Source organism: Prorops nasuta, unplaced genomic scaffold (assembly GCF_024137725.1).
Source record: "Prorops nasuta isolate Cenicafe-Biocafe unplaced genomic scaffold, Cenicafe_Pnas_1.2 PNAS00003, whole genome shotgun sequence".
Classification (NCBI taxonomy): Eukaryota; Metazoa; Arthropoda; class Insecta; order Hymenoptera; family Bethylidae; genus Prorops; species Prorops nasuta.
Window position 1 is genome coordinate 5,081,862 of NW_027116800.1, and position 14,671 is coordinate 5,096,532.

The 14,671-nt window shown below is 33.9% G+C and overlaps 1 protein-coding gene across 6 annotated transcripts in view; it reads left to right on the top strand.

Annotated features, from left to right (window-relative positions):
• Positions 1 to 784: 784 nt before the first annotated feature.
• Positions 785 to 14,671, top strand: part of Neto (Neuropilin and tolloid-like) — a 57,428-nt gene continuing 43,541 nt past the window's right edge. For 2 of the 6 annotated variants that reach the window (XM_066746911.1, XM_066746916.1), the window contains exons 1-2: positions 1,291 to 1,603; positions 4,815 to 4,930. In XM_066746911.1, the coding sequence (XP_066603008.1) occupies positions 1,536 to 1,603; positions 4,815 to 4,930 (184 nt within the window). In that variant the 5' untranslated portion in view covers positions 1,291 to 1,535. Of the gene's footprint in view, positions 950 to 1,290; positions 1,604 to 4,092; positions 4,931 to 14,671 lie in introns of those variants that run through there. The other 4 variants (XM_066746913.1, XM_066746912.1, XM_066746914.1 and 1 more) reach the window with 4 other exon arrangements.

A 14,671-nucleotide genomic window follows, 5' to 3' on the forward strand; every position in this document is an offset into this window, starting at 1 on the left:
CACGAAGGCACCTTCATTTGTATTCAATGAATCTAAACGTAAACTGCTCCTGTGTTTGTACTATAACTCGTAGTATATTCATATACGAAATACCTGTTATCAATATGGAGTAGCAATGATATTTGGTGTATTGTAGTAATCGTATGCGTATCAGAAATTTCATCATAAACCGATCTATGTACTCTATTTAAGGATGGGGGAAAGAGTGCACAATGGAAATATTTGCAATAAAAAATGTAAAAATCATTATATAGCTTCAAAAAAAAGAAAATCTTTCATTCCAATCAAATTTTTAAAGGAATTAAGTTTTAAAAAACGATCCAAAGCCGCACGCGCGTAGGGACTAACAGATTTTCTAGCATATCCAAAAAATGCTTTGAAGCGTGGATATTTTAAAAAGCAGAGATGAATGAAATTCATCACAAGTAATACTATAGTATTTAATAATTCTATTTGTCAGATTAAGTGAATTTACGAAAAAGGATAGTTAAATCCATCGCTCAAGGACAGCTACGCCTGCTCCATTCAACGAAGAAGCCTATAGTCGAGTGAGAGAGAGAGGGAAAAAATGGGGTGAAAATTCTCCCGTATATTGAAACGAGAAGGCACGATGTAATACGCGCACCGCCCGAAAGCTGTCACGACGAAGGGGTGGGTGTGTGTGCGTGCGAGCAAGAGGAAGAGAGGGGGGGAGGGTAGGACCGAAGAGGAAGTAGAACGGGGCGCATCTCGCGCACAGTGAGGGAATTTCAAGGCAGTTCAGTCTTCAGTCGGCGGTTGGACACCGCGTGCAACGTTTAAAGTGTTTCCAGTTGTGCGTTTTTCTACCCTGTGATATAGTCAGTCGCATGTTACGTTCTATTGGACCTATCACAATCGATTTTAGTTTCTCCGAAAGGCTATTTCCCCTTTGTTAGTGCGTACATAGTTTTTGTTATTGCCAATCAAGGTGATTTGATGCTTTATCGAGATTCCTTTGTTTTCGTTTTGTTCATGGAAAAGTGTGACAAATGGAAAGTTAGCGAGAGAGAACCGTGAATAGAGCTATTGAATTTTTCGAGGCTGCTCAGTTTAAGAAATAACTACCAGTCTCGAAAGAAGCATTTTAAGAAACGTTTGATGAAGCCATTGAACAACTGTTAAATTCTATTCATTGAGTATTTAATATAGGTACAGATAAAAGAATCCAGTTTGTACGCGAAATGTAATAAGTTTTTTTATAATAGACAATCGACGAAAAGATTTGTTCGAATAGTTGATTGGAGTTGAATGAGATGGAAATGAAACAGATTAAACATATGGGATATGCACGTAGCGTTTCCATTTGATTTTCTTTAAATATGAGAATTGAACGTGGCAAATCAAGCAAACTTATTGGACAAAGATAGTGTACTACGAAAGTGTTGGATGCTGTAAATCTTAGAGTTATCGAGTCAATGTTCTGAAAATTTAACCTTCGCTGTAGAATCTGATATTGGTAAGAGTGAAAAGTTGGCCCGCGAGTAGCAGCAGCCACGAGCGATCCACATCGATGCATGCCGGCGACGAAAATATCCTCGAAAAATCTCGGCAAACGGCCAAGTGGCCTCGAGGAGTCGACGAGGTAAAAGCCGTCACTTTGATAAGATAATTTAAAAGGCTACTTACTAGACCACGCCACTAACTGGACCGACAAACAAACTCCAAAAATCAGATCCGGTGTACCTACCGAACAGTTACAGACATGAAAAATGCACGAAATCAACAACAAAAAGAACAATCCTATATAGTATAACATTGAAATGTATATATCCAGTACAATGAAAAAGATTGTAAAGGCAAAACTCTAGGATCTCGTATGTTCACTTGTTCAGCAACAATGTATATCTGTTATGGAAAATCCATTTGCATAGTGAATGTGGCGGTGCAATTTTACCAATCAAACCTGCTCCTACAAATTTTATATTTCCAAACGCTGATGGCAAATTATAGATTATACGACGAAAATCAAAATTCTCTAACAGTATTTTAAAAAAAATTCAAGTAAATTATTATACAAAACGTAAATTATTTAGTGTGTGAAATTTCCAGCCAAATGCATTTTAATCAAAAGAAAAAAACACAATGCCTCTGCTACAACGTTCGTGGCAAAATCGTATAACTATATATTTTAATAAATGTGGATAATTGTGGATAATTACGGATATATTTAAAAATTTCTTACACGAGCTTAAAGAAAAAGAAGGGCAGGACTGTTAATCGCTGTCCGCGCCTTATCGAATTTTAAATTTCCTGCGGGAATTCCTCGGATGGTTTAATCCCGATTCGACATGAATGACGGGAGTAAGCTCTTTAACACAAGAGGTGGTCCTCGATACTTAACCTGCCGTTTTATTTTTGCAAGATCGAAGCTTTAATAGTAAAAAAAAAAATTCAATATTCTATACCTTGCTGAGAGACAATTTTTACAAAAATTAACTAGAACCATCGAAATCGGTCAGTACAAAGAATTTCAAAAGGTTTTATATATGGCAATATAAACGTTCCAAACACAATTGTAATACTAAAGTGGATTAGGCTTTACATTTATTCGAACAAAATGTGCTACATGTTGAATTGCTTTGAAAAAGGTGGAATTAATATGTACAAAAAACCATTGTAATGAATTCAGGCAGTGAATACGGTAGTTGGCGCAAAGTGCTCGGAATCGGAAGCGAACATGATATAGAATTTAGTATTATTCTTGGTGGTGGAAAAAAGACTTTTTTACGTGTCGACGAGTGTAAAAGATAAATACTATCTCTATAAGTATCTGAGTCTGGTACCTCATGCATATTCGATCGGTCGTTGAGTGGTAGAAAAAGTGATCAAAGAAAGATTTCATCGCGGGCTTAACTCGATCCCTTTTCCCCTGCTAGGATTTTTACCTCATTTGTACCGTATGTGACTTGAACTAAATGATCGTTTTTGTTGTTTCTACTGGGAGAAATGGCCCGGATGAAAACAAAAGTCACGTCCTGTTAACGGTGACCACGCGGGTTAATTCGAGCCCAACCAGAAAGGTACATACAAGCAAAAAAGAAAACCAGAGAGTTCTTGAGATCTTGGTCTACCGGAGGGAAATACCTGAAGTGCGTGATTATGCTCAATTCTTCCACGGATAAACATTGTACTCAATGTAATAAGAATTCTTCACTTTCCATTTATAAATTTATTCTTTATTTATATATACATATATATACTTTGGTCGAAGCTCCTTATTGTAGAATACTGCATATCCAGCATAATCGTAACTTTGCTGCAGCTCTGACCAATGGATGTCTAAATTTTGTTGATTTATTGCGTTTAAAGGGAGAAAAAATAATATGTGTCGCAAAAAGTTGACAATGGTATCTAAGCTCAAAGACGGAGTAGCTAAATGGAGATACCGAAAGTAGGAAAACACGGGAAATTGCGAAAACGCGGCAACATACAACGGGATAATCGTTCCAAGAATGCTTTATCGATTTTTAATTTTTGTCCATGTATGTACACTGTGCCTTCCTTTTACGCCCCAAATGGTAACCGTTACTCTTCGTGTAAGCTTCTTGAAAACCGCTTATGGCGGTCTGTCTGCAATTTTCCGCTTTTCCTGTTTTTGATTCCCAATTTCCACCTGCGAATCCCTCTGAGACGCTTCTCACCAAATGTAAACTCGGTAACATGTGACAAATCTTTCCTCTCTCTCTCTCGATAAATATTTTCCTTACTTCGTATATATAAAGAGATCTAGACAAAATGTATACGTAAGAATTCAAGTTTAACCGGAAATAAAACGAAAACCCTTTGTCAGTGAATGATAAAATCCTGCAATTTTCTCTTTTATCAATGTTCATTCACCGCACTCCAATATTTGGTTTTGATTAAATAACATTTTATTTTATCCCACGAGCATGGTTCGTTTTTTTGTATTATTCTATGTAGGAATTAATTTCCAGGAAATGTGCGTGTATGCGTTGAAATGCAAATGCGTGCAGTAGTTCTCGACACGGTTAATCTCTTGCTAACTTTTTTCCATACGTTTCTACTGTAATGACGTTATATCCTACAATTCTGAAATATTTATGTACGCAGATACGTGAGTCGGCGTTGGTTTATCGTAAAACTACCAGGTCGGTTCGATGATACCGAATGTATTCGATTGGTACAGTTGGTTGAGTAGCGGGCATGAGATGCCGCAGGAAATGCACCGATAAAAAGTGAGCAGCGCAAACCGATTGTTGAATCTCGCCAATCACTAACTGCGCGCTTGAAAAAAAACTGTCACGGTTCTTTTGCTTCGTATAGTAAAAGAAGATTGGAAGTGTTTTTTCTTTCTACCCCGTCTGTAATATTGTAAAAAAAATAGCTTTTACAATATCAATTTTGATATAATTAAAATGAAACGCAGGAAGTGATTAAATTAGCAGAAAATATTATTTTCTCAATAGCTAATCAATAGAGTGCCAATTCAGAATTTATACAAAAAATAAATTCATTGTTTTATCTTGTGTCTATAAAGCTTCGCGCCCAATAAATTAAGTTACTTCTATTGAATACCGAAGGAAGTCATTAATGAAGAATATTAGTAAAATGTGAGAGAAAATAGTTTACAAGTGTTCGTTGTTAAATGTATAATTAAATATTTTGACAATGGGAAGAGGATAATATTCGAGTGATTACGAAGATAGAATAGTGTGAGCAAAAGTAAATGTGAGAGGCAAAAGAAAATAGATGTGTTTGAGGAGAGCTGACGGGACAGCAAAGTGCAGATCGGTCTGGATCGTGTCAAGCATTAAATGAATGTTGTTGTGCAGGGTGATCGCGAGAAGGCACAGCAGGATCGCCCGATTTCAGTTCATAAATGTGCCAGAAGAGGAGCGCAGAATGGTGGCTCGCCTCACGGAACAAGTTTTACTGCTGCTCATACTCAGTAAGCAAAGCTTTCAATACTTTTAACTCGTATAATTTACATGTATCGATCATACCAATAGCGTTACTTTAACTTTCCACTTATCGTAAAACATAAAAATAAACATCGGAGAACACCAATCACAAAAAGATTAGCGCATCGATTAAATCCCCACTGTGCTTTAATATTTACCCTTTGTTTTAATTATTGCGAAGGAGTAATATAACATCAGAGAGTTATTTTAAATGTGAAAAGAAATATTAGTTAATATCAGTCAAACAAATTTATAAATTAATCGAATCAAATAGTTATTTGGTACTAAGTAAATATCTGATTGTTACTTGTGCAAATGTCGATTTATAAATGATAATTTACCTGAATTATGAACAATTTTAATATTCAATTTAGAGGCTCGTTATCGATCCATGAAGATAATGAGAGTAAATTCTATAGTTCGTATATACATGAGAAAATTATTTTTTTTTAATAATATCTTATTTATTAATTCTTTTTACACAGACTTTCAATATATTTATGAAGTAAAATCGATTATTGTTGTTCTGTAAATTTATTGTTATTGCTGGTAAATCTTTCTTTTTTAGATACAGTTATTATTTGGCGATTAAACTGGTTAAAAGAATTTCCATATTATTTATTAATAAGGTTATATTTTACCTGACGTAGACGTAAGCGTACGTTAATGGCGATAACAAATAATGTTAGAAGCGAGGATGATGAGAATGGAGCTGCTTCCACTGAAACACAGAATTTGTCCGTAACCGTATTCGGTGAGTGGAACAAGTCACTCTATATTTAGACGGCCTGGTTATTGAGATCGGGCAACCGATGTCAGTAGTTCATTTAGTCCAACTCTCCCTCCTCGTGTGTTCTCCCTTTTCCCATTTCTTCCATACCGACTATTATATACCTATGGCCTTACGCAAATTTCCACTTTTCCCTTTCAGCGACATCGCGCTTACTACCTGTTACGCGACAAGTTCAACCGCGCCAAACTTTTAATCGTCCCTTGACGTGATGAAGCATCCTCCTAGTTTAAAACTTCTCCATTTTACACTATCCTATAATAAATGCGGAAGGATATACTACTCAACTGCTAAAAGGCTAAAACGTAACTAAAGCACGATTGCTCTTAAGAATACACCTCATGAATATTGAATCCTAATGTTTCGTAATAGAAATTAGTCTCAGCCAAACCCTCGACTATATTTCCTAATTAAATTTCTATAATAATTGCCAGACATATCATTTTGAGTAAATGCTATTTAATTTACATGATATAACATGACAATGGATATGACATTAATATAACAACCTAGATAATAATGTCATGTATTTTGAGTGATCACTCTTTGTTATAATATCGTTTTCTTAAAATCGGCCTTGAGCGAGTGTGGTCCAATTTGCGTTTATTTCTTGTACAACATTTAACTCGGTGGCTTACCACAGCTATTGATTTTACTTCCAAAGTTTCAAAAGTGAAACTTTCGACAGTGAAACGTTATCCATTGGAGCAAACTGTCTCGTAATTTGTGGTGAGGAAATCGATATGTGCCGAACTGCAAAGGATGAAGTAGGGTATGTTTAGAGACGAGAAAGAAGTAAGGGTAAGGTTTACTTTATCGTAGTTTCTAACGGAATATTTTTAAATGAAACACTATTAATGAAATTTCGTTCTCAATTTGTGGCACCCCAATACAATTTCGCCAATCAGTCCAATGATAAACTATCTGTACCATGGAACCTAATAATATATTCATCACAGCTCCTAGAACATACTCACAAATAATTTATTAATTGCAAAAATGAACAATTTTAATACTGTTTTTTCTTTACACTGGTTCGTTGTATTTTTAGTGGATTTTGGCAGTCGGGAAAGCTTATGTCCACAATTCCAACGCATTTTTGTTTACACTACTGAAGCAATTAATCACAATTCCAATATTTGACAAATTATTAGCAACAAAGTAACCCAAGCATATTTAAAAAATTGCAAAAGGCAAAAATCGAAGCTTTCCCAAATCAATTAAAAACAAACGTTCAATGAAAATAAACATTTAATTCCAATATTTTTTCAAACTAATTGCAGGTAGTTATTTTTACAAATTTGATAAAAAGATGTAATTCCAATGGAACCAGCATAAACTATTAATTTTTAAAGTAGTATGAATATGTTAATTATTGTGATCACACATTTAAAATGCTTCATGAAATATGATTTATGCTGGTATACTTTTGGAAATGTGTACCCATGTGTTTGTATCTATATAGCAAATGCATTGGAATTACATTTCGAAATTTTAAAGTAGTTTCATACGGTATTTTTTAGTTAAAATAAAAATTGGATTCTAATAGTTTCCCTCTTTTCAAGAATATTAATAATTTATAGCCATACACACGCTTGGTATCTAGGGAGCTATAGCTTTCTTATCACAGTATCAATTGCAGAATCCCACAATTTTTGAAGAAGTCTGAGCGCGTACGGATTTCATTCGTCAGCAGCGTAGCTTCTTTTTGCAGCATGAGTGTAACTTTGTGTGGAATGAGTCAGAACTTTTGCCTCGCTCAAAGTTTACCTTGATTCGCGGTTAAGTCGTCCGCAAGTACTAGCTCTCGTTTTCGGGTATGCTACAAACTTTCGCTCTGACGGATACCAGGGGCCATGTTCAGAAATTTAATCTTAGGTATTCCTTCCTTTTTCAAATATTAATTTCACAATACAGTCTTTTTAATTAGTTGAAATGATTAAATTTTACGCAGTTATGTTAGGCAAATCTTATAAAAGTTTCGCTTCGATCAGTATTTATTCTCTTTCTTTGCGAGGCAGAAGAAAATCTTAAATCATTATAGAGTTTCCGCTTTTGAATTAAATCTTACTAGTTTGAAATACATAAATCTGGTAATTCTACTTACTTTGTTTACAAGTAAACTTTCCACGGTGACATTTCTTAAAGATTTCATTAAGATTGATTTACGTAACAAATTTCAAGCATGTTGTAGACTTTTTTAATAAAAACATACTGGTGATATTTTTTTCGAGTAGAGATATAAGCTATTTTAAGTTATTGATATTACTAAGAAAAAAAGTCAGATATACTTTCACTTTAGGTGGAGAGTATATGGAGAATATATCAAGGCTAGGAAGGAATCAAATTACCGTGAGATGAGTCGTGAAAGTTCATCATATTCTCGTTAAGCTCGGTAAGCTTCTAAAGTACTAGTGGTTCCTCGTGTCTTATAGCTCTAATCCCCTGGCAACGGTATAGCTACGTGATCTACGATAGCTACAACAGCTGCGAGTGATAAGAACTAGGTACTCTATTAATTTTTATGAAACTAACGAAGCATAATTAATATGCTATATACGTTAATAATAACTGTAACAGCAATAAATATTGAAACATTTTGGAAACAAAATTGAAAGATCTTACACTTCCAATTTGCAAATTTACTTCATCAAGCCCTGAAATTTAATGATTATCTAAATTAAAATTAAATGTGAACTAATTTAAATGAAATGTCAATTAAGTGTAGGTGTAAAAATCAGAATTATAAGACGTGCAGATCGAAATTAGATGAGATTTACTTAGGATCCTTGTAAATGTTGTTCAAAGCTGTAACTGTAGTAGTAATGCCACTTGGTTTAAAGAAGCGAAAATATTTTCAAAGATTACAGGTTGTTTGTAGGAGTTATTCAGGGCGGGGGTGAATTGAATCCAGCAGCGTTGTCGGTAGCAGATAAAATACTCATAATTAATAGGCGAGCCAACGCGTTTGCTATAGTTTTTTGCTCGCAGTTGACCCATCGTCTCTGTGAATTATTCAGCCGTTTTCTCGCGACAATTCTGCAGGTCAGTGATCAGTAAAACACTATCTTGCCAATAAAATTAAAATTTTACTAAACAGTTGTCGACGAAAGAAAAACCATTTGTCATTTATAAATAAAATTAAAGCATTTTTTCATTTAACTTTAAGCGATTAAATTTTTAATAGAATATAAATAAATATTTGATTTATTATATTCCAGATTTATAGGAGACTGTTCAGGTATCCAAATGAAATGTTAGAAGGTAGAATATGTCGATGATGTTTTTCCCAATTATATAACTTTAAATTAAATGAATATTTAGATTATATCTGTAATGCAAAATCTCTGACAGCTATATTACAGAGTTATAATATCTACTAGATTTAAAAGCAAGGTCGAAATGTTTTTTTTTTTTAGAAACCTGCAGGTTATACACTGATCATGGCATTGTTTATTTATTAGAGGGATTGGAGCTTTGCGCACATTATTGGGAATGACTGCAAGCCTCGCCCTCTTTCCCCTACTTTATATATCATAGAGGCGTGAAGAGAGCCGACAAATACTGAAAGAAGAAAGGAATAGGAAGAGAAAGGGCAGGAAAAAGTGTCGTATGGAGCCGAAAAGTATGTGGAGATCGTTTTAACTGCATCATAAACGGGCCTCGAGGAAATTTAAACGGTCCGGATGCGAAGCAATTTCGAAGAAATATGAAACCTGGCGTGCTGAGAATCTTCAGCACAGATCTACAGACTACGATGGTATTTTGCTGTTGAAAGTCTATAACAAAGGGATTTTGCGCGCAAATTTTTCCGGAAAAATCGCTATTCCTCTCTGTCTGCAAACGCTCTGCCGCGTACATATTTTCTATTGCAGCTTACACACCTGGCGTAAACAGCTTAAAACTATAGATACAGTACACAACAACAGAGAGACGAGCAAGAGGAAAAACTATCCTCCACCGAGGGAGAGAGACTAGAGTTGTCCGCCCACAAGTATCAGCTTACCATCAAGCTAAGGAATTTGTTTTAGCAATGGTAAAGATTAGTTTTCTTTAAATAGACTGTAGTAAAAACTTATTAGTCCGATAACGTTTGAAGTTTATAGAAATTTAAACGTTTATTCGATCGGCTCGACGCGATGGTTGTTTGTTTGTCGAATAGAGCTAAAATTATACGACGTAGCTTTATAAATGAAGCTATTCCAGAAAATCTGTGCATTATGCTTATCGCTTATCAGCGATTAATCACACGCTGACAACGCTATTTGCGCTCTGCGTTTTTCGTGTATCCCTAACGTGTTTATCTCTTGAAGTGCCTGTCATTATAGCGATAAATCTGTTTTCTACTTGCTATTTAGCAAATCTTTTAAATGCAAACACTACTTGTCTAATTACTATGGTTCATTAATGTTAAAATTTGGATTGAAATTTAAGGTAAAAAAGCGTAGGTTTTATTATGATAAAAATCACTAAATTGAAACTTGAGAGCTTAAAGAAATATTGTTTGGTATATTATCTCATCATTTATTTTTGTCTCTCTCTCTCTCTCTGATGATGAATATGCCAGAATTAATAGATTATTGGAAGGACTGTCGAATCTCGCGACTAGCCAATTGTAAATGATTTTTTGGTTTTTGGTCTAGTCAATCCTTCTGAAAATATCTGGATGAAACCTGGAAAAAGACAGAGGCTGGAATAAAAGAGAGAAAATGTCGACCGCAAAGTCAATTCTGATTTCACTACAGAGCCGCTTCCGTTCGTAATTTCCGGTCACGTTGGTCGGACCGAAAATGCTCGCGAGAACTTTTGCTCTCGTTTTATTGTTGACCAGAGTAGCGTAACGTAACATTTTCCCCTCTGCAATCCTGAACTCACAAAAGTATTTTCAGTTTTCACTTTACTTCCCTGTTTATAGCACTGTTCGACTGATTAAACTCTACCCACTGGTAATGAGTACCTACTTATATTTAATTACCAGCCTTTACCATGCACTAATAATATATAGTATATCTCGAAGTACATGTGTAAAATATTAGAAGAAAATATTTACTTTTGTAAAAAGAGAAATTTTATTGGCTAAAAAGAAACACAATATCTATAGCATAAATGAGAAATTACGGAAACATGGAGCATGATGGATGTATACGAAATGTCATTTGGAAAGATTGAGACTATCAACTACATAATCGGTCGCCATTAGGTGAATAAACAAAGTGAAATTCACATCATGCGGTATGCTTTGAGAATCTTTGCTGCTATCGTTGCAGTAATGTTTGCAATGTTAATTTTGATTTAATCGAGCGGCTTTGAATTCCGCCATTGTTGACACCTTTAAGATATAATCTGGCACAGTGAAACAAAAGCTTCACCTAATGCAACTTATCCCTTCCCATTGAATGACCATTGTTCTTTCAAATTGCCTTTATAAAGTACAGCAGAAGCTTTTGTAGCACAAGATGTGTGTGTGTGTGTGTGTCTTTTTTATTAGCTTATCTAACTTAACTGGTCATACCACATGCGATTTCAGAGAAATATATCTATACAAATTACGGCGGTTTTGCTGCACATATAAAACAACGCAAATTGCTATCTTCAGTTTCAATATTGCATTGTCTTGTAATAATATAATCAAATTAAAGATCCACGGTATTCTTGAAAAATACTTCAAGAACCAGTAATAATAAGTATGAATGCTTGGAGCTGCTAAGATACGATTAAATTATGCAATATCCGAACTTTAAAATTACTTTCATTTCAATTTCTCCGGTGTCTAGCAGAGAAAAGTGAATTGAGAACTAGCAACTTCTTTGATTTCATGTTATGGCTCATCTATAGAGATATCCAGAGACAAACTCTGGCCAAGCTTATTTGATAATATTAGTTTAAAGTGAAAGATTTTAAAATGCGTCCTTCAAGTTTGTCTTTATTCGATCCCTTGCATGCTTTTATTCCTGTTTATTACAGGCTTTTGGAGACTGTACGTAACGTAAAGCAGCTGCCAAGAATTGAATAATACTGCTACTTGAGTATAACCGCTTAACGCACGTTCCAATTTGCACATGCGTACTTATACATTCATATGCAAGCATGTTTGTGATCGTGGCTATGCGTGTGCGTGGAGATAGTATGCATTACTACAATGAGGTGAGGTATTCATGACGTACGTGTACAAGTCAACATGCTCCCTGCGTTTACTCCACTTATTACGGCGTTGATGAAACTCTCCTTGGCTAAGTGGCATCCTCACTGCATTAAACGCGCATGCAAAATAATAGTATAAAGCATGCATGGCAAGTATAACGAACCGATTACCATAGATATGCCAAAGACTTCTAAAAAGTTGTATATACTTTTAAATTCTCTCTACAATAAAATCTAATTTTCATACATCTTTATTAATGCTGCAATAAATTTGCTTAGACTTTAAATTAAAATAAAAGGATCGGTAACTTACCTGTATATAGTATTATTAACTTGACTGTCTTAAGAATGTAAGGTTTTTAATATCAGCCTTCGTATCTCTCTTTTACTCATTTCTCTTCTCGGCCAATCTTGCACGAGTGTTGCCCACCACGATTGCAATTTGCGAATTAAGCAATCACGTAATTAACTGATATTGCAAACGTAGATAAATTAATTTATATAATAAACAGGATGAAATTTAATTTCATTTTATTTCATTCCAATTTAATTGCTATTGAAAGGATAGCTATAATGTCATTACATAAATAAACAACACGTTTTATATTAAATATGGTTTTGTTTATAAGTGCATGAATAATCCAAAAAATCCTCCTAATAACATCGAGAATCTTCCTAGTATTCAATGGAAATATAGTTCTAGGATTATTGGCTATGAGCCATTTGAATCCGCGCAATGTATGGTACAATTCACAATAATATTATAAAAACTATTAAATCTTCGAATTTCAATGCTGGCTCACTTGAGTGTGTAGGGGAAGGGGCAGGAGACACCCTGTATAACAGTTTTTACTATTAGAAGATTCTCATTAATTAATATGAATGATAATTTTATGTTTTCAAGAGAAATACTGTGTTTGTATTTTATTCCAATTAAATAGTGTTGTAAGGTTATTATCACATTTTGAGAATAGCAGATAAACATCGTATTTTCTTATCTGAAGTTATATCGAAATGCATCTTCAAAGCGACCTCAATTTTCATCCAATATTTGGCAAGGGGCTTCGTCCTATTTACTTCTGTTGATGATAAATTATTATTAAATCTATATATGTGACTACTGATATCGAATAATTTATCTATACTTTTTTTATCTGACTGGAGAACCATATGATTTAAAAATTTTAAACCGTTAATCATTTTAGAATTTAGGTGAACACTAAAAGCTATTAATTATACTCGCTATATCTAAAAATGAGGCGAATCTAAAATCTGTGACCATCTTTTTATTGCTGAACTGGCGTAAATGAGTACGGTCCATTTAACTGTCCATAAAATTGGAAGTCTATTCAAGACATATGTGAAAACGTGCAAAGCTACTTTAACGACCTTGAAGCTTCCACCGTAATAAAGCTTTCGCAATTTTCTTCTGACTATTGGTTTGGCCAGCACTCACTCATTCCTATATTTAAAGCTGCAGTATTACAAAAATTTAACTTTTGTCATTAGTGTAAGCATATGTAAATTTATTGCAATTTTGACACATATCATTATGCATACCTTTCATTTAATTTTTGGTTTTATACTTGCATGTCTATGTTGGATTGGTAAAATCGTATGTGTAGCACTGATATCAATAACGCATAAAGCAAGAATACCTATGGTACTCCCGCTTAAATATGAATATTTCCACCTTTATTAAAAATTTTTTTTTATAAAATATGCATATCTTTCATAATGTGATTTTGCCGGTGATGCCCTTTCAGACTTAGTGGCAAACTTTCATTACTACGAAAATTTATTTTAAATCTGCTTTCATCATCTCTTATTACTTTTCTAATCTAAACTTTTTTTATTATATATTCTTACGTGTACTATACTATATCCTTTGAACTTTAGCATACGCTTGCATTCTTTATCAACTATACACCTAAATTACTAAACATATACTTTCCAGCGTATCAATTTCATCTCTCACTCTCTACTTTTCTTACCAACTTTTTTGATCCTATTTGAATTCATTTTTTAAACTTCCTCGTATTCTTCCAAGGGCCATGGTGTTTCTGTTTACTTACTATTATTTAACTTTATAATATTGAATCAATAAATCTGTTATTATGCTTTTCATTTCCTTATTTTTTACTTTAACTTCTTGTATAAGATTACAAATAATAATGGTTGTTTCTTTATTATTTCCTATGCAGTTTTTAATTTATAGATAGTTTTCACAACTTTTATATTCTAATTTCAGTATGACTTCAAATATAATGATATCAATTACACTTCAATTCAACTAGCTTTTGTAAACATTCACAAGGCTCAAAGCAATTCTGACTTTCATTTGGCTAATTACGGGCTTCTATAAACATTCATTAAAGTGCTGAATGGCGGAAGTTACGCCGTAAAGGGCAAGACACGTCGTGCGAATGTTTCGTAGGTAAGGACGTCGTTAGTGAACAAAGCTTGCGTAATACATATAATCTGCGGCTCATCCAATCAACCACTGTCGCTAAACTGGCCTGAAACATTTTATAAAATTCTACCTTCCTCTATTTTAAATAAGAGCTTTCAAAATGTTAATAGAAGCATTGATTTTCTGCATTGAAATGGGGTTCGCTTAATTTCATCTATCAATAAAATTACAGTATTATGAGAAAAATAAAGAAAATATAATGTTACTTCTAATACACTCTATATAAACAAAAAGTGTTATAAGGCAATTATATTGTGAGCTGCATCAGTAAAATGGTCGAGTATTATACGTAAAACATTTATTTTAGTAAATTAAAAAGTTTTA